The following is an 18697-nucleotide window of genomic DNA, read 5'->3' as shown; positions in this document are numbered from 1 at the left end:
ATTTGATCCTCCGTCTCGTCCGAAGTTCTTACGCCTGACCTCGATGCTGGACTTTGGCGACATGCGCGTTCATCCCAACCACCAATTTGTATCGACCGAGTTTCTCCTTATCACTTTTGCGGTCTATATCTTGACCTCTCTTCTTCTCCTCTCTACCCTCTCTTTCTTTCTCCCCAATCCTCACCTGCACCTCTCGTCTGCCCGAAACACCTTATTCTGCTTCCCTTTCCGCGGGCTATATGAATCTCGACTTTCATTCCTCATCCTTTTCTTCCACGTTCTCTTCCTCCTACTCCACGACATATCACTTCACTAGAGCACTGCCCTCACTTATCACGTACACGAAGGACTCCTGCCAGACAAAGTGAGCCAGGGAGGGGAGCTTATTTTGCTCTGCCATTTTCTGAGTCATATTCAGTCTTCCCTCATCCTTCAGCCAGCGCCGCGCATCCAACGCCGATATCCTGACCAAAATGCAATCAGCCGATACAACAGATCCAAATGGCAAGATCAACGCACTGAATGTCCTCCCGCCACAAGTCCGCATGCCCATGCTCGAGGACTGCCTAGATGCAGGACTAAAGTACTCTTCGAGGCTCGCTGAGCTTATTGAGCGCGCAGCTCAAGAACTTGGTGACGATGGAGATATTGACGCTGATTCGGAGGCATTCGGGAGGGAGAAACTTGATCAGTGGATCAAAGAAGCAGGTGAGTACCTCGGGCCACGAATAACCATACGATACGGGCATGGCTGACCAGATGAAGATGAAATCAAGGAGGAGCACAGGCAATTGGAAATTCTTGTCGGCGTACAGGGAAAGACTGGAGCAGGAAAGACGTCATTACTCAATGCTCTTCTCGGATTCAAGGACTTGCTGCCCCCCAACGACGCACTAGTTGCCACAGCTGCAATTTGCCAGGTCGCCTATAACTACTGCGATGATCCTAAAAAGGCCTTCCGTGCAGAGATCACGTTCCGCAAACACTTGGACGTTAAGCATGAGCTGAACAGGTTCTTCGAAGACGTCAAGCTGCGGAACGAACTGCTGAACGGAAGAGGAGAGTTTGAGGATGATGACGACAAGGATAGTCCTGACAGCAGTGATCTCGGTGAGATTATTGAAAGAATCAATGCGACTGCCGAGAAGATTGGACCTGTCTGGGGTCACAATTTGACTGAGTTGGAGGGCATGTCCACGCAGGATCTGCTGAAAAAAGATGATCCGGCCGTGAAGCTCCTTAGTACAACCAAAAGGATCAACTCACCCGACCTTGCAACTTTTGCGCCAGCGATCAAGCCATACTTGGATGCCACAACCACAAGTATATCAGGAAGAGCTGGCCGCGAGACTAGAGATATGGCCGTCTGGCCGTTGATTGATCACGTCAAAGTTTACGTCAAATCAGACATTCTTCGGGGTGGGATCGTACTTGTTGATCTGCCGGGTCTCGGAGAGATTGTCGAGAGTCGAGCGGCCGTGGCAAAGAATTTCTACAATAGGCTTACCGTGACCATCGTTGTCACACCCTCCGTTCGAGCGGCCGGCGAGAAAACAGCCGTCGACCTTATGACGGAAAACCAAGAGATAAACATGCGGATGAGCGGCAAACTTGATGACCGCGGATACTGTATCGTGTTGTCCAAGGCCGATGATGGCATCGACTGGGAGACGACAGCACGAAATCAACACAGGCAGAATGACATCAAAATGATGGCCGAGTTGGACGAAAAAATTACGGAAGAGACCGCCGCAGTGAGGAACATCATGCCGAAATTGCAAGAACTGTACGGCACCTTGCAGGTGAACAAGAAAATAAGCAAAGCGGAACAGAGAACCCTACGCGCTGAGTTGAGAGACATGAGGAATAAGGAGCGAAGCCATCTAAAAGTGCGAAGCGACCTTCAACGGCAGAAGAAAGAATTTCATTGGGGCCAAATATTCGCGGCGGTCCAGTCTCGCAGCGCCCTTTTAAAAAAGGATATCAATAACTACTTAAAGGGGAAGCATGCAGTCTTCATGAAGAATTGCCCTGGCGTACACGCTCCTTATTGCCCGCCCAAGATCTTCCCCATTAGCGTCAGGGCATATTGGCCGCTTCGGAAAAGAATTGGAAATAACCCATATGCGCCGCAAGAAGACCCACTGTACGGATTTCCAGACGAGGCCTACACAGGCATTCCAGCTCTCAAGAGTTGGTTGTACGAAGCCACGATCCCACCGAGGGAGCGCCATATGAAGGCGCTCCTCCACAGACTCGTTGGCCTCTATAATAGTCTCCGAACATGGTCCGACCAAGAGTGCGAAAAGATCAAGCTGCACATGACGCCGGAGGAGGTGCAGGAAAAATACCTCAACACAGAGTTCAAGCTTCTGGAAAAGGTGAGTTAGTAATTGGGTTCCAAGAGTCACGGTGTGTTGCACGATTGTTACTAACCTCCTATTCCTTCATTCGCACTCACAGAAACTCAAAGCCTTTGGGGTCGATCTCTCTGACAAGGTCGCCGGCTGCAACCCTCTCAAGAACACCAATCAAGCCCTGGGTATCTGCGTTGAGAAATGTATTGAGCAGGTCAAAAATTGGATCTATAAAGATCCCCAAGGCGCCAATCCTCACGCCAAACTTGCCTACGCCACCTTTTTCGCTATCATTAAAGCCGGTGGTGGCTGTTTTCTCAGTCGAGCCAAGGGTCAGCGCCTAATCTACGACTGGATGGATGGCCTTGCAAACACCTTCAGAAACCAAATCGTTTCGCAGTGGGTATCCTTACTACACAAACAGCTGCCCAGTCTTGAGGTTCCCGCTCGCGCCGGTATCGATGACCGATGGGATTACCGTGTCAATAAGATCATTGGCATCCTCAGTAGGACTTTTCCGCGCCAAAGAAAGTATCTTGCCACCAAGACTTCCGTTCTGAAATCTATCAAAGAAGAAGTCAAGGACCTTGTCGTGAAAGCACTGGATGATGTGGCTGTGAACTCGGACGGTCTGCACAAGGAGCTAGCTGCGGATCTGAAAGGCAAATGGAAACCGACGTTCAAGAAGGCAGCAGGTCCAAAGCTGAAGGGGAAGGGAAGTATGAAGAATCGACACCAGGTCCTAGTCAAGTTTGCAGAGACCAAGGCAGACAAGACCTATAAGGATGCAGTGATGAAGATGAAGAAGGAAGTGTCAGATGAAATTAATAAGTTTCCCATGAGACTGGAAGCGATTTGGATCACAGGCTCCAGAAAGTTGAGGGAGCAGGTCGATCTCATCATGGACAACATCGTCGAGTATGAAAAGGAACAGGGTGATGATGATAGCATGGGAGGCTTGGAGAGCGAGGAAGGCGAAGTCGGCAGCTCCGAGGAATCGAGGAAGCAGAAAATTGTGCTGCAGGAAAGTATCAGAGCCATGCTCTATGAGTGGTTCTCTTCATGGGATGGATGTACGGATGATATTCCCATGATCGACGCTGATGATTCAGACCAGAAGCAGGGGACAAGGGCAAGTTGGTTGAAGCAGAGCGAGATTCCGAAGAGTTTTAGCCTGGGAAGTCTGGGTCACGTCGAGAACGAAGCGGAGGAGAATTGCGACGGCGAATTGATTGATAGATATCTGGATGGTCACGCAGAGGAGGATAAATTGCTGGTCAAGGAGGAAGATGTCGACTCAGACTGAGAAAGAAGACTTGGTAGACAAAGAAGAGGAATCTGGAATGACTGTCAGGACATGCTGGGGTTGAAAATTCTCTTGAGGTTTCTGGGTTTAGTTGGCATCTGGCTGATTTGGATGCATTCAATTCGGTACCTGGCTGCGGCTGAAGTCAGGCTTCAGCGACGGGAGCCCCAAAGGTAGGATTGAAGTAGGTTGGAACTCGACTCATCTATGCAACGGGGCATGATGTTTGTTCGGGAAATATTCTGGGAGTATGACGTGGGACATAGACGGAAGGGAGGGGGAGGATATGATACCCCAGGATATGATGCTGCCTGGCTTTTACTCTTAGCCTTGCGCACCAAAGACATATTTGCGAGATGCAAGTAGATACAATAAATTCCATGACATGAATGAAACCGCTGAGGAAGGGATTCACAGTGTTCTTAAGCTCGTTTCGTGGGGACTTTGCCTAGGAGCAACCGACCTCAGAAATACACATCTACTGATATGGCTCAGCTTCCGAAATGGATCTACCTGTCGATACCATCATTACCATGCATAAAAGACGCACCAGCATATATACGAGTCTCTACACAATGCCAAACTTACTCCCTAACAAAGACACCAGCCATGCCCATGCCAGTACCAACACACATGCTGACCACACCCACCTCACCACCCGTCCTTCCGAGACCATGCAACAGAGTGCTCACCATTCTCGCACCAGTGGCGCCCAAGGGGTGACCCAAAGCAATCGCACCACCATCCGGGTTAACCTTACCATCCTTCCAAGCCTCCTCAAGCCCCAGCTCCCTCAAGCAGTAGATCGCCTGACTGGCAAAAGCCTCGTTGATCTCCCACCTATCGACGTCCTTGTTCTCCAACCCCAGCTGGCCCAACAACTTGGGGATAGCCACCGCGGGGCCGATGCCCATCTCATCCGGCTTGCACCCCACCGTGTTGGCAGCCACAAACTTGCCGATAATGCGGTCTCCCAATCCCAACGCCGTGGCCGTGCTCCTCCTCATCAACAGCGTCGCCGCCGCACCATCGCTGACCTGGCTCGAATTACCCGCCGTGCTGGCGCCGTCCGGCTTGAAAGCAGGCTTCAGCTTCGCCATGCCCTCCAGCGACGCCGTCGGCCTGATGCCGTCGTCCTCCGTGACCGTGACCGTTTGCGGTTCGCCCACCTTGTTCCCGGCCTTGTCGACCTCCTGATACTGCGTCGTCACCGGAACGATTTCCTCCTTGAACCGGCCCTCAGCGCGCGCCTGCGCAGCCAACTGGTGCGACTTGACGGCAAACGCATCCTGGTCCTCGCGCGAGACACCATACCGGCTCGCGACGTTTTCCGAAGTCAAACCCATGGGCATGACGCAGTCCCGCGCGTCCTTGACAGGGCTCTCCTTGAGAGCAGGCCAGTACGAAGTCGGGATCGCGCGCGAGCCGTAGTTGCGCGTCATGCTCTCCATGCCGGCGCCGATGCCGACATCGATAGCCTCGGTGCGGATCGAGGCCGCGATGGAGGCGATGGCTTGCAGTGAGGAGGAGCAGGCGCGGTTGACGGTGTAGAGAGAGGTAGACGAAGAGTCAAAGCCGACGTGGTTCAGGGCCATGCGGGCGGCTTTGGAGCCGCCAAGCTCGGAGAGGACGACGCCGACGGCGACGTCTTCGATTTTGGATGGGTTGAGCTCAGGAACTTTGTCGAGGGTGGCGCGCAGGACGACGGAGAGGAGCTCTTCCGGGTAGGCATCCTTGAGGTGACCCTTGTAGGAGCGGGTGATGGGGGTGCGGAGAGAGGAGAGGATGACGACGTCAGTGGGCGCTTTGGCTAGGACGGAGGAGAGGCCTTTTGGTAGGACGCCCATTGTGATTGATTTGGTGGTTGGCGGGTTTAGTTGACTTGTCGTTGGTGATTTGCTTGGTAAGGCGCACCCGTTTCAGTTGCTGTTCGTGTGCTGTGCTTTGTTAAGGGTGAAGACGGCTAGCTAATACGCTACACTAGTTACCGGGTATAGGTATGTAGATGAGACAAAACTGAGGGTATCACGAAACAATGCAAAGACTGGCGAGCAAAGACTTCGAAGCAGAGAAGAGAAGATGAGTAACAACAGAACGACGGGAAAACTGTTAGGATAAAAGGAAAGGAAGAACCGAGCATCCGAACACCGCCGGATTAACAAGGACGAGATCGGAGAGCGACCCGTTGCCCGCCCGTCGCGCTGGACAACCGAACGGAGCACGGTGGGAGAGGTTGTCACCCTCGAGGCCCTCTTACACGCCGGGTTCCAAGGTCGGGAATGGAGGAATCATGGGGAAAATGGGGAACTCCAGTGGAGATGACACGCCCGGCAGTGGGGTCAAAGGGACCTTGGGGGGTTCAGCGGCGGCAATGTAACTCGGCAGCAGTGAGCCCGGGGGGAAGATCTATAGTCCCACTTTTAGCCTCCTGTTGAAGTTTCCCGTGCACTACGAATCTACCGCATAGCAACATCGAAAAGCATAGTGATCAAGAAGTGGACAGAAAGGAATTTGCGTATCGGCCTGATAAGAGTGAACAAAGCGTTGGCTAAAGCCAAGACGCAGTGACATCAACAGAAAACCAGGGGTAGAACAACATGGGGCAAACAAATAGCAACGATTTCTGACCCCAGAGGAGGAGAACTTGAAACTCAATACACCCTCGTCCAACAATGACTGACTGTACAGAAGGATATGCTCTCGTTTGCTGCATTCAACAGCCCGTTCTTCATACCATGTTGTAGGGCGAAGCTGACTGTCCTCATGTCCCTTTTCTTCCCACCTGGCAAATGCATCATTCCTCTGCAGAGATTCCCGTGAGGCAATACACCATACATAACGATTTCAAGCCGACAATGCTCTCAAACCGGCCCAACATTCTTCATAATCCAAAGCGATAATCCAACATCAGCCAAAATTGGGACGACAGAAAGCAAAAACTAAGATATCAAACGTCGGTGTTGAGGCGTAATGCAAGCGAGCCAACAATCTCAACACTATGCGTCTTGGCTGTACTGGATCCCAAGTCCAACCTTGCTCGGATCGCGCAGTCCCCCAACGGTCCTCAGCTTCTTCGTCGGGCTCAACCTATCCCGCAGTGAGAACTCTTCTATTGGGTCACCGTGTCCGGCAAACTTGCGCTTCTCGCCGCTCGACACCCCACTCTTATTGAGCCCGCCGAACAGCTTCGCCTGCAGCTTTGCGGTCTTATCCGCTGGCGCTGGCGTGCCGTTCCGCGAGTGCTCAACCGAGCTGGCTACCTCAAAGCTCTCTCGGGGGTCACGACGAAGCATCTGCGTCGCAGCTTGGCTGGCCTGGCTCTCAAAGGCTTCCTCTTCTTCCTCATTGGTCGGGTTTCGTTGCATAGGACCCAACTGGTGCTGCGAGCTACGGGAGGCAAAGGAAGCGGCTGCTACTGACTGGAGAGCCTGGCGAGCGAGCTCCTCGTTATCTTCGGCCGAGATTGTGCTTTCCCGGCTCCTGCGTCGGTCTCGGGTCGCAGATCGAACAGGTGTCTCAGGCACATATCGGTTGGGACGGTACGGGGGCTCGGTTTGTGGCACCAGATCAACAGATGGCAGAAGTCCGCCTGTCTCACCACGCAGGCGCTGTGTTGGGGTGGTAGGAAGGGACGACATGGACTGAGCATTTCGCGTATGCCTGGCAGCGTTGTGAGACAACCCCTGAGGTGTCGACGGGGTACTGGTATTTTCCTGGTCGATAGCTTGAAGAAGCATGGTAAAGTTGCCTTTGCTGTGGTCCTTGTCGGCGCGAGCCTGAGCTTCCCGATAGACGGTTCGAGGTGTCGGCCGAGGTGGAGTGTGGTGTGGCGGTTGAGAAGGCGCGGTAACCGCAACTGTCTGCCTCCCTATTGTCGCGCCATGGAACATGCCTCCGGGACTGCATAGAATCTGGAAGTGTTGGCGGTTCTCACGAATTCGGTTTAAAAGAAGTTCCCGTTCATCGCAGAGACTGATGTTTTCGTCCTCCTTCTGCTGTATAATTTTTCTGGCAGCCTTGAGTTTTCGGTTCAGGAAATCCACCTCTTCCACCCTTTGATCGTACAAGGCCTTCAGTTGCATGAACTTTGTCTGCTGGGTTTCCGAAGCAGCATCGAGGTCGCGTCGTGCCTGTCGTGTGTGTTCGGCCACTCTGAGCGCTTCAACCTCCCGGCGAGTCATCTCGTGTTCGACAGCCGCGCGCTTCATATCTTCGTCGGCCTGGAGGCTAAGCAAGTTGTATTGCAATTTGTGATGGGCGGTCTCCATCTTCAGCTTGGCATTCTCCGCAATGCACGTCTGCAGCATGCTGCGAAGCTTGTCAATAGACGCGTCGGCAATCTCTTGCGACGCGGGTGGATTGAACTCCAGAGCAGTATTGGCTTCCCTCTTGCTTCCAAAAATACCCGTTGTCGCGGGAGGGGAGAAATACCCAGAACGCTGTGAGCTTGCAAAAGCTAACGAGGTGGCCGCCCCCGTCCCGGCGGCGTTGGGCATCTGTGAAGAAGGCGGGGGGGTCACAGACGAGGGAATGATAGTATCGACAGGACCCTCTTCGTTGACCCGCAACCTGAACCCCGAAGGACCGTTATCGACTTCATCCGGCGTGTCAGCGACCTGGGTGGAGGGTATCGTTTCCGGTGATGACGGATTGCGCATGTCGTCGTCCTCTGATATTAGTGCCGGGTCTTGGATGAGGCCGAAACGACGGTCGTTGGACATGGCGTCTACCAGCAGCTGTGCTGGCTGTAGTTGCGATTCCTCTGTGTCGGTGGTTGACATTGTCTCGGTTGGCTGTCCAGTATCTGCTTCGGTGCGTGTGAGGATATGGATCTCGGCTGTGCTCGAATTGGGATCGTCAGACTGGTCGCGCTGTGGTTTGGACCCCCGGTGCAGGGTGACTCGACGCAATGGCCCGCGGTGGTGGATGGCTTGCTATGTCTGAACTCGGCTACGCGCCGCCCCGCCAAGACTTTTGACTTGTCTCGCTGAAAGATGGGTCAGAGGACGACTCGTAGGCAGCAAGCTCTCAAGGCGGTGCCGACACGACCTTGGGTGAAGAGAGAGGGGGAAACACGAGGGGCGGAGAGCGAGGGGCTGGACAAAGGTGTAGCTTCATCAATTCGGAACCGGCGTCTGTAAGCAGCTACGCGTGGGTACCTATTGAGGGCGCCTTTGTGTCGATGGCGGGAAATGCGTGATGATGTGTGGGAATTGGATTGGAACTTTGAAGGATGAACTAAGAGGGCGATGAGGGGTGGGGAAGCGGGAGATTGTCTGTCCAGTAGCCGTTGATGTCCGTTGGTTCAATTGTTGTGAACCTTGAGCGCGTGGGCGGGCAGCTCAGCACAGAATGCCGCGAATGGCAGGCTGTTGCTGTGCTCCAGCAGCTGGTTGCCCAGGACAGGACCTACTTCGACCACACAAGCCTTTTCTCGCCCAGTCCTACCGCCTGCCCGTTGCCTGGTTATTGCCAAGCCGCCCGCCGTCGAGCTTGACACGGGTGCGGGGAACTTTTACCTAAATCCAACCCAGACTCACATGGCACAACCTCGTGCTGAAAGCGAAAGCGACTGACTTTCTGCATCAATGTCATCGTAGAGGTACTTCAGGACTTTTTATTTATGTGTCTAAAAAGCAATCGCATAGTAAATAACAACAAACGTTCGACCAATGTTTTTGACGGTTCCATGTTGACACTGTCGTGTACTTCCACCTCGGCGATACATGATACTACCACCTCTCCTCGCCCAAACCATATCTCTTTGAAATCGATCAAAGGTTTGATCCATCCCACTGAAATGGACGACAACTTGTTGTTGAAGGCATATCATTCACACGCGCGTGTGGCACCACCCAGATGCTCATCGCCGAATTCAGCTTCTTTGAACTTCAGATAACGCCGGTCCTTCGATAGTCTCGCCGACACGGTGGTTCCTTGGAAGTCGATGCAATAATTGCAGGTTGATAGTATGTAAGTCTGTCGGTCTGAGGAACACCCATGAGAAGACGTTCAAGCAGGATGGCATACATCGCCGACGCAAAAACTAGTACCCAAGTTGAAAGGGGTAGGGTTCTCTCTCTACCTTATAGGTAAGCGTAGTCCCTAACGTACCGGGTATGCCAACACGGCCCGGACCCGACGCTTGGACTGCATCGATTTATAGGCCCGAGACGCCTGGGATTTGCTTCCTAGAGGTATACTAGATGGCTACTTTCAGTTGCTACGAACCTGCGGCGTGTCCCATCAATGGTCCGACTGAACGGTTCGACGGCCTTACCGCACTTTGATCCCTTTCTGTTTGGATGATCCTGAATCTGTTCACAGTTATATCTAGTAATGCCCCCTGCCCCATCCCACGCCCTAGATCAAAAGAAAGAGGACGTGCATGTGAAGCTAAGAAACGCATGTGACAATCATGCATGAGGGCCGTCCGTTCAGCTTCCTCGGACTCGAGCCAGACACCTCAGCCTGCCGCCAGGTGCAATTCTTTTGAGGTTTGGAAATCGTCATGGAAGTGAAGCGGCTGAATCGGGGATGAGTTCTCCTTACATTGCCTGAGGTTCAAGCGCTTGGGACTATAAACAAATGCTTGCGATATTGAGCCACTGGATGCGGTGTACAATATCTGACGTCACGGCAATGGATCAAGACTAGCCCCAGCCCGACTTCCCCTAAGCCCTCCAAAGTCGGAACTAAGCATCATCAACACTTGTCACCGTCTCCCCGGATACCGCTGGTATACATCAAGTGTTCTCAGCTACCTTCTCATATTCCGTTCTTTCTTGGTTCTTTTCTTTCCACTCTTTCGGCTACGTCTATGCCAAGAAAAGCAACCTAATAACCTCGAGATACCCCACGGCAAAGGCCGACCAGCTGATCCTTGCAACGCCGTCCGAACTCCCATCCAAAGTTCGAGGCCCAGACTTTCAACGACTTGACGAGATAACTCGACCATCATTTGGACTCCAACCTATCACACCCTAGAATCTACCTCAACCATTAAATACTGCCTCTACCCATCTACGTAATAGTAGGCTTATTCAGGACAAAACCAAACACCTTCGCTCTTTCCACCATGACAAGAAGCGAAAGCTCCAGTATCTGTCCGCCATCAGCCTCAGCCACTCCAGACACCCTTACCGCGCTTCAACTACATGCCTTGTTCGACATTCTCACACATTATGGGACATATTCCGAAGTGGAATGTTTCAAGAATCCGGACGCTATTTCCAAATATGGCTATCCCTTTGCGTCCTCGATAGAGGGTGCCTCCGAGCCCGTCATCAAGAAAGAGTCTTCGGTTCCGCTTCTGGCAACCCTGCTGCGCGCCATTGTCCTTCCGGTGCCAGGAGTTCGCGATCTTCCAACTGATTTCTGGCCACTCGAGTTCCAAGGAATTATGACCAAATTTGGGGAAGCAAACCTGTCCGAGAGCTATGACAAAGGGTCTTTGGGTAGTAGGAAAACCCTGGCCACTGCTGCCTCGGTCATTCACGAAGCTGTTTCCCGGGGTCTTATCGGTGGTCTTCCCAAGGGGTCACCCAGGGACCTAAACGGTCACTATGACAGGTCGAAAGCACAAGACCTTGTGCGCGCTTGGGAAGACGTATTGCACGAACTCGTCTACGGAAGTCTCGTTGAAACGTTGTTTGATCGTATAGCAGAAAAACCCGACATCGAAGGCCATTCACTCGCCGTGCAGACTGCTGTGGACTATATTATCCTTCAGTATGTGATGCTGCTCTTGATTTCACCCTTTTGTTTCCTTTTAACTAATCTACCTTTTCAGCCTTGCGACGTTCATGCACCATGTATTCGTCCTCTCCCCCGAAGGGTCTTATCTGTTACAGATGGTGGCGAGCGTACACAAGATGGTACCTTATTCGGCCATCAAACAAACTTTTCGAATTGGAAATGCAGCCAGCATGATCAATGGGATCACGAAGCTCCTCCTGGCCAAAATGAGTATTGGAGGCCTCACTAACTGGCTTGGGCTGACACAAAATGCGGATGATGGCATGAATCTCTTACAGAGGCAAGTACCTACAGTTTTCATGCAGATGGCAGTCCAATACTAATAGGCGTAGAATCATTTCACTGGTCTTGTCGTGGGACATGGCAGAGTTCCGGAAGACCGCTGAACGGATAGAAAAGGCCAAGGGTGGTCCCTCTAAGGTCCATATCGCAGTCATCAAAAAGTACGTCGCCAAGTCGAGGGAAGAGCACTTGAGGATCCGGAACATCAGCATAAAGCGGTCCGAGTCCATCATTGCCACCATCTTCAACCATTCCCGCCGTGGGCTTGTGGAGTCCCTGTCCAAGGAACAGCACGAGCAATGTCTGGAATACCTCTCAACCTTGCTTGCAATTCGAGACCGGGATGAGATCATCAAGATTCTGTGCAAGCAAAACCCAGATCTCTTCACCCAGGCCGTACGGGACTTTATCGGTAGTTTCGAGCCCATGATACGAGCTGTTCACCAGAATATTGACCTTCGCGAACACGTCTCTGCAGCAGAAAGCTTCCTAACCGACCTTATCGAAACAAGCAAGGCGAAGGATTCTCCTGTGGCGATCTCCAGCACATTAACAACAGAAACGACGATCGAGACCCGCGCTCCTTCCATAGAGGACTACGTCGGCTTGATTAGGAGACATAAACAATCGGCCTACAACTTTTTCCACCAGGTGGCCAAGAATTGCCCTGATATCAAGGGGGAATTCCTCGAGTATTGCAAGAAGACGCTGGCGCAGTTCCGTCAGCAGCCCGAGCAGCAACCACTACCATCAGCCATTCCCTCAAGCGACAGTAGCAGCCAAGCAATCGACACCAAGCTCCGCAAGGGAGCAGCCGGAAGTCTAAGCGCCGATATCCAGTCGCTTTTCACCGCCCTCCCTACCCAAGTAAAACCCGACGTCCTCGCAGCAGCAGACGCCCACGCGGCCTACCTCTCCTCCCTCGAAGACCTCTCCCTCAAGCGAATGCAACACATCCTCAACGACATGACCCTCACCGCCCCCACAATTTCTTCCTTATCAGAAGCCGCAACAGCAACAACAACAACAAGCTCTTCTCTGAGAGACAAATTCTCCCTATCCGCCAGCTCCCCCTTTGGTTCTCGAGCCCCCAGCAGGCGAAACAGCAACAGCAACAACGTCAACAGCAACAAAAAAGCAAGCATGTGTGGCCCCGGCATGTTCCTCTCGCGGTGGCAGAGCCTGATGGACGAGACGCTCATTACTCCCCAAGTCCCCACAGGCGGCCAGGTGCGGCGCGGCAAGGACGTCAAGGGGGTGATTGCGCAGGCGAAGACGACGGTGGGCAGCAGCGCCGTGGTGGCTGGTAGTAATACGGATGGGAACGGAAATGGGGCTGCATGGGACTCGGCGGCGCTGACGAGGTTGGTGGAAAAAGAGGTGCCGGAGCCGCCTGATGTTCAGGTGGTGGTGAAGATGATGGGGAGTGGGTTTGGGGAGGTGGTGGAGAGGAGGATGTTGGAAAGGATAGAGGTGGTGATCTAATGGAAGGATGGATGTGGATCATAAGCATTGAGTTCGGGCGTTGTCATCACAGTCAAATCAAAACATAATCTCAAGAGTAATATTATCTGTGAAGGAGGGAAAAGACTTGTTTTGTTTTCATCTAATCCATATCTCTCCAAAGGGGGAAAGTGCCAATGGGCGTCATGGCGAAATAGGAACAAAACCCCCCGGAAACTCCGAAACCCAAAGCTGCCGTTGTTTCCCTAAAGCAAGAGAGAGACCACTCTTTGTCGTCGCCGTTCCATTGCTCCAGGCGAAAAGATTCCATCAAGCAAGTACGTTGGTTGGTATGCCGGTCGGTTATGTCAGGCAGCCAAAGGTCTCCCAACCTTACGCGCTGTCGCTGCGACTAGTGATTCAAAGAAAGCTCATGGTCGCTCGGGTACGTGGATGCATTGAGCAGTGCGGAGAGGTAAATTTACTTGCTGCCGCAGTTGGAGCAAGAGCCTAGAAAGTTTCAAAGGTTAGTACCATGCCAGTACCAGTAGTTGAAGATGGGATCGGACAGGCGACGGGGGAGGGGGGAGTAAAAAAAACTTACAGCCAGAGCCGCAGTTGCAGGAAGAAGCGCCGGAGCAGCCGCAGTCACCCATTTTGATAGAAGTGGTTGTTCTTTTGAGAGGAATTGAGTTGTTGTTGTGGTTGTGTAGGTTGACGAAAGACTGATGTTGTCTTTGTGTGAGTGTTTCAATGCAGTGATGATTTAGTTCGTCGGTTGATGACAAGTAAAGGAATTTGAGAAGGAGTCAGGGTCCCGTGGCTTTATATACCCTGAATGATGCCTACGTACGGTACCTTGTTCCTGCTGTCACGTACACTACACTGCTACGCACCGTTCGGAACTGTGACTGTGACTGTCTGTTACCTTCCATTCCACGACACGGCATGGCATGGCATGGCATGGCATGTTAGCGACGATCCGAGCCTATCGGGGACGTCCGCCCGCACGGGTTTGCGATATTTGTGCCGTAGCGGCTGCATCAAGAGTGGAGGCGGGTGTTCGCTGCCGTGGTGGCTGCGTCTTTTGTGCGGCGGCGTTCTGGGCCACCTGCTTGGCACTCCGACCGCCCAGCCCACGCGGCGAAATACCCTCATCGTACACTACCGTTACAGTGTAGTGTACATAGGATGTACAGTATGTAAGGCGATGACGATAGAGATGGTTGATGTCCAAAAGCGTGAATGGTTGCAATGTTCATGTGATGTCTCAGAACCTGCAGATCCGTTTCTTAAGGGTCTTCTATCGCGCCCGAAATAATGTTAGCACGTTGCCCGATGGATGACGACTGACAATGAAGTCGAAGTTGTGGTTGTATGTACAGTACTTCCGCCGCTTTGTGTAGTGTCAACGCTACGCGGTATACTTACACTACACCAGTACTTACATAGTACTTGTCGTTGCGATATTTGTGCCGGCTGCATTCCGCTCTGGTTGCTCAAACGAGTGCCATCGATTTCTCAATGATTATTAAGCTGAGATATTACAAGCCAAAGAGCAAGGAGTTGTATTCTTACAATGAATGGATGTGAACTGCTCATTGCCTGAGTTATGATGCTGATGATGATGATACTGCCACTGACACCTCATCGGGAGCACAATGACTTCACTTCGGCGGTAGAAGCTATCGACCGGCCAATTCCCAGCACCTGCCGATTCTTCGGGGGGTCGAGACTCACCTGAAGCTCGCTTGGCTTTCAGAAGGAGATGCCTGCCCTAGAGATTTGTGGACCCAATAATGTAACCGTGTTAGTGCATCGGCACAGTTTCCAGCTTCAAAGTTAGCATCAGTGCTTCGTCCTTAACAGCCCGACGCAGCTGACGCGCACGGGCAGTACTGATAAGATAAGATAGGTAGTGTCAAACCGAGAAGGTCACCTCACTGCCTGCCGCGTATCAAATCGTCAGTTCCATGGATATTCAAACCGCCTGTTCATGTTTTCGTCCTCAGCATGATATCCCTTTGTGTCTGTTCAACATTGTTTACCACGGAAGGGTATTATTTACCTACTTCCAGGCACAGCCAGTATAGTCCGTCGCTATCTAGTCTGCTGCCATCAACAAACTCACGACTGCTGCAGAAGGTCATGAGTGTCGTGATAACACCAAGCCAAAGTGCACACTGCCAATGGCTATAATTCTATGAAAGCCGTGGGTTATATAATGAGATCTTCATGCTGGTAGCGAGGCTTGCGAAGCTCTATCAGGGGCAGTATGGGGTCGGTGTTGGGTTGGCAAAGCTAGACGTTTGGATATGGCATCCCGACTTCATCAAATGACACTCGTTTGAGATGTTGTTCAAACGCCCGAAAACCATCTGATACTGAGGGATATTATAATGGTAGGTATTCGGGTTGCTGGGAAGCTGATCTTTCGGTTGTCGTACGTTTCTAGGCCGAGCTCGGCATTTTGAAACACTTCGAGTTCCGCTTCGTCACTATCGACTCATGTCCGTTCTTGAGACGGCAACGACGTTACGACTCAGTCAAATGTCAAATTCTGCTCTCACATAAACTGGCCGAATGATGTTGAAAAACCCTCAAAACCGAGAAGCTGTCGAACCACCTCCATCATATACTGGATTTTGAAGCAGGCAAAAGTATATCAATCATATAAGCAATTATCTACAGCCATGTCCTCCGCACCACGCAGGTCCAATTCAACCTGTCCGCGCCCCGGTAGCAGTAATGGTACCCATGCCTTTCCGACACCATCCGGCAACAACGGACGACGACCTAATCAATATCAACAAACAACGTCGAACCGCCGAGAGGACTGGCGAACAGATCCACGAGACAACGGCAGACGACGAAGCCAGTATCAACAGTCAACATCGGAGCGCCGAGAGGACTGGAGGACTGATCCACGAGCTCAGCAAACACCAGAGCAACGAGCACCACCATCATTCAACAACTCTGCTTCCCATGCTCAGAGAACAACTCCACACACCAGACCAGCACCACGTCGACCCTCAGAGCAGAGATCGCCACCAAACAAGCCTAGGTCGGCTCCTCGGCGGCCATCAGCAAATAATCGATCAGCTAATAATCGGTCTTCTCCCCAATCCGGCCCAAGTTCGAACAACAAGCCATCACGACCTGATGAAGCCGCAATTAAGACGCAGATGAATCAGACATTATCCATTGCCATGATTGCAAGTCCCGCCAATCCTATACCCTTCCCCCTTCCGCTGCCCCTCGGACTTGCAATGCTCCTCGTCGGTTCCAGCAAGAACGGCAAATAATGGGTTGAACCTGAGAACTTGGGAATGGTCACTCCTACACTGTTCCAATCACAGCATATGGAAACGTACCTCCTTTCGTCCTTCGCCATCTCGTCCAACTTCGAGCGAACGCAGCTCCACATCGAATCTCAACCCAGAAACTTGCACCGATCGTTTGTTCGACTCCTCGACAGGCGTTTTAGCCACTGCATCTCTACTTGTCGACTCAGGACCACACTCCTTATCAACTGCCTCCGAGTCGACCTTCAGTTCCAATTTCACTGGGTATCCAGTCCCCGGCCGCCCAGGACCACCCAGACCAGAAAAGCCACTAGCTCTCCTATCCGCAAGCTGCCACCGACCAAGTGTCGGACTAAGCTCCATCTCCGCTTCCGGCGCCGGTGTCCCCTCCCTGGATGCTAGTCGAAGTTCCAGCCCTTTCTTCACACCCTTCTTCTTCCCTCCGACCACTCCCAACTCAATAGTGGCAAGGGTAGAACGCGAAGGTACCGGTGGCCGCCAGTCTTCCCCAGGCACTGCGTCACCTGCTGGTTCAAAAACATCCTCGTCATCCTTGCGTTCCGCTTCTAAGATTTGGCCTTGGCCTCCGGCATGGCTGATACTGCCAAACCTCCTCCATCTTGCCCGAATACCTTGATCACTTTCCCTCGGAGAAAATAGAGAAAGCACTCCGTTCCCTAAGCGAGCGGCTACCAGCTCGCTGACGGCGGTCTCTACGGCCTTTTCAACGCTGATCATGAAGGAAGCCACGTCAAGTCCGTCCGCCATTCCACCACGGTCAGCGTAACTGGGCTGGAACTCATCGAGGTCCAGCTTCGACAGGCTGTAATCACCTTTGGTCTCTTCGACGGGCTTTTTTCCTGGTTCCTCCACTTTCGGTTCCGGGCTCGGGTGCTTGATGCTTGACGCAACCTTCTGACGTTTCGGGCTCGGGGTTTGAATTGGCGTCAGTGGTAGTGACGGTGGCTCGGTTTTGCGCTTGGCTGCCCTGGAAGGTTGGACGCGTGTTGGTGTTGACTTGTTTGGGGAAGGTGATGGCGTTTGAAGGACTTTAGGGTTTTTACGGATAGGGGTGCTCGCCCTCAAGGCGATAACCTTCCGAAGATGGTCATCTTCGAAGTCCGAGTAGTCAGACTCCGAGGGGCTCTCGACAGACTCGGACGTCGAGCGGTCGTCAGACAGATCGATATCGTCGGAGTCAGCAGCAGCGGCAAGTGTACGCTTGGTAGTCACTGGCCGTGTGACAGCCATCGGTCTGATCATGATCTTTTCGAGTTCCTTCTCCTCTTTCTCTTTCTTTGCCTGTTATCGACGATCGTTAGTCAGTCATGTCCGTCATCACCACTGCTGCAACCCCCCGTTCTCTCCCAACGTTGTTTCAGTCCGCACTCACCGCACTCTCAACCAACTTCCGATGCATGCAACGATCAACCTCGGCTTTATACCAAGCCTTCACCCGCTTGTAGAACTCCTTGTTGTCCTTGTAGACGGCACCCTTCTTGAGAGCACCCAAGTCGTGCTCCAGTGCTTCCTCGCTGAAGAAGTATTTGCCGATCGGCAAGATGGTTTTTGCTGGGCCGCCGTGGCCTTGCTTGCATGGTGGGTTGAGACGGCAAGCGTGGTGCCTAATGGCCTTTCTTTTGGGGGTTGGCGCTTTCTTCATGGTGACTTGAAGGGTGCGAGGAGCTTTGATCTTGGCTTTGGTCTTGGGGGTAGAGGAGGGTTTTGCTTTCGGTTTGGGCGTCATGTGGGAGTATGTAGGATCTGAGTGCGGAGTGACTCCGGGGATGGTGAGAACGAGTGGTGGGTGGTTTGTGATGATCTTATGATGAATCTGGACCAGGCAAGTCTGCGCGGCACAGCTACCTGGGGATACGGTGCTGTCTGAGGGCGAAGTAACTCGGAAAACGACGAGGATAAGAGGTGGATGATCCGTAATAGTTTGCGGTGAAATGGGGACCAGGAAATGTACGCTCGGTAGAGGTAGCTATTCCGCAGAACCAGACTCGGGGGAATACGCAGGTGACTGCAAAGTAAACTGTGCAATGCAGCGGCTGGTGGGCAACGTGCCTGGGAGTTGTTGCGTGAGGGTGCTCCAGAGCATGTGGGAGGGACACACAGAAAAAGAACAAAAAGCCGACTTTCGAGACCTTCGTGTCATTGTCACATCTTGTTCGAGAGGCCATCAGCCGGGCCTCGATTATCAAAGGGTACATACGTGGCGGCCTCGGGCCTGAAACAAAGGA

General features: G+C 52.5%; 6 protein-coding genes across 6 annotated transcripts; 2 read left to right on the top strand and 4 right to left on the bottom strand.

Moving 5' to 3' along the window:
* Positions 1 to 473: 473 nt before the first annotated feature.
* On the top strand, positions 474 to 3663 carry NCU05557 (hypothetical protein; the record flags this gene model as incomplete). Its single annotated transcript, XM_955426.1, has 3 exons — positions 474 to 708; positions 760 to 2381; positions 2464 to 3663. 3 exons carry the CDS (start codon positions 474 to 476, stop codon positions 3661 to 3663), a joined length of 3057 nt encoding a protein of 1018 aa, XP_960519.1.
* Positions 3664 to 4079: 416 nt separating this feature from the next.
* On the bottom strand, positions 4080 to 5964 carry NCU05558 (3-ketoacyl-CoA thiolase). The gene has a single exon (XM_955427.2). It carries the CDS (start codon positions 5508 to 5510, stop codon positions 4248 to 4250), a length of 1263 nt encoding a protein of 420 aa, XP_960520.1. The 5' UTR covers positions 5511 to 5964; the 3' UTR covers positions 4080 to 4247.
* Positions 5965 to 6053: 89 nt separating this feature from the next.
* On the bottom strand, positions 6054 to 8940 carry NCU05559 (hypothetical protein). The gene has a single exon (XM_955428.3). The coding sequence runs from the start codon at positions 8442 to 8444 to the stop codon at positions 6660 to 6662; it is 1785 nt and encodes a 594-aa protein (XP_960521.1). The 5' UTR covers positions 8445 to 8940; the 3' UTR covers positions 6054 to 6659.
* Positions 8941 to 10370: 1430 nt separating this feature from the next.
* Positions 10371 to 13410, top strand: NCU05560 (hypothetical protein). Its single transcript, XM_955429.2, has 3 exons — positions 10371 to 11394; positions 11456 to 11701; positions 11754 to 13410. Exons 1-3 carry the CDS (start codon positions 10742 to 10744, stop codon positions 13186 to 13188), a joined length of 2334 nt encoding a protein of 777 aa, XP_960522.2. The 5' UTR covers positions 10371 to 10741; the 3' UTR covers positions 13189 to 13410.
* On the bottom strand, positions 13256 to 13917 carry cmt (copper metallothionein). The gene is made up of 2 exons (XM_011396658.1): positions 13751 to 13917; positions 13256 to 13656 (listed from the first exon to the last, which is right to left on the bottom strand). Exons 1-2 carry the CDS (start codon positions 13800 to 13802, stop codon positions 13628 to 13630), a joined length of 81 nt encoding a protein of 26 aa, XP_011394960.1. The 5' UTR covers positions 13803 to 13917; the 3' UTR covers positions 13256 to 13627.
* Positions 13918 to 15942: 2025 nt separating this feature from the next.
* Positions 15943 to 18198, bottom strand: NCU05563 (hypothetical protein; the record flags this gene model as incomplete). Its single annotated transcript, XM_955432.3, has 3 exons — positions 15943 to 16065; positions 16521 to 17753; positions 17845 to 18198. The coding sequence occupies 3 exons, from the start codon at positions 18196 to 18198 to the stop codon at positions 15943 to 15945; spliced, it is 1710 nt and encodes a 569-aa protein (XP_960525.3).
* Between the last annotated feature and the right edge of the window lie 499 nt (positions 18199 to 18697).

The sequence above is a fragment of the Neurospora crassa genome, linkage group VI, assembly GCF_000182925.2.
Source record: "Neurospora crassa OR74A linkage group VI, whole genome shotgun sequence".
Taxonomy (NCBI): Eukaryota; Fungi; Ascomycota; class Sordariomycetes; order Sordariales; family Sordariaceae; genus Neurospora; species Neurospora crassa.
The sequence above is the reverse complement of the archived record's forward strand: the minus strand, read 5'-3'. Positions and strand labels throughout refer to the sequence as shown.

Excerpts from the sequence above, each read along its gene's own strand:
- NCU05558 (XM_955427.2), bottom strand. The coding sequence starts at position 5,510 with ATGGGCGTCCTACCAAAAGGCCTCTCCTCCGTCCTAGCCAAAGCGCCC.
- NCU05559 (XM_955428.3), bottom strand. The coding sequence starts at position 8,444 with ATGTCAACCACCGACACAGAGGAATCGCAACTACAGCCAGCACAGCTG.
- NCU05560 (XM_955429.2), top strand. The coding sequence starts at position 10,742 with ATGACAAGAAGCGAAAGCTCCAGTATCTGTCCGCCATCAGCCTCAGCC. Across the intron at positions 11,395-11,455 it reads GTGGACTATATTATCCTTCA|CCTTGCGACGTTCATGCACC; the intron begins GTATGTGATGCT and ends CTACCTTTTCAG. Across the intron at positions 11,702-11,753 it reads GGCATGAATCTCTTACAGAG|AATCATTTCACTGGTCTTGT; the intron begins GCAAGTACCTAC and ends TAATAGGCGTAG.
- cmt (XM_011396658.1), bottom strand. The coding sequence starts at position 13,802 with ATGGGTGACTGCGGCTGCTCCGGCGCTTCTTCCTGCAACTGCGGCTCT. Across the intron at positions 13,657-13,750 it reads CTGCAACTGCGGCTCTGGCT|GCTCTTGCTCCAACTGCGGC; the intron begins GTAAGTTTTTTT and ends GAAACTTTCTAG.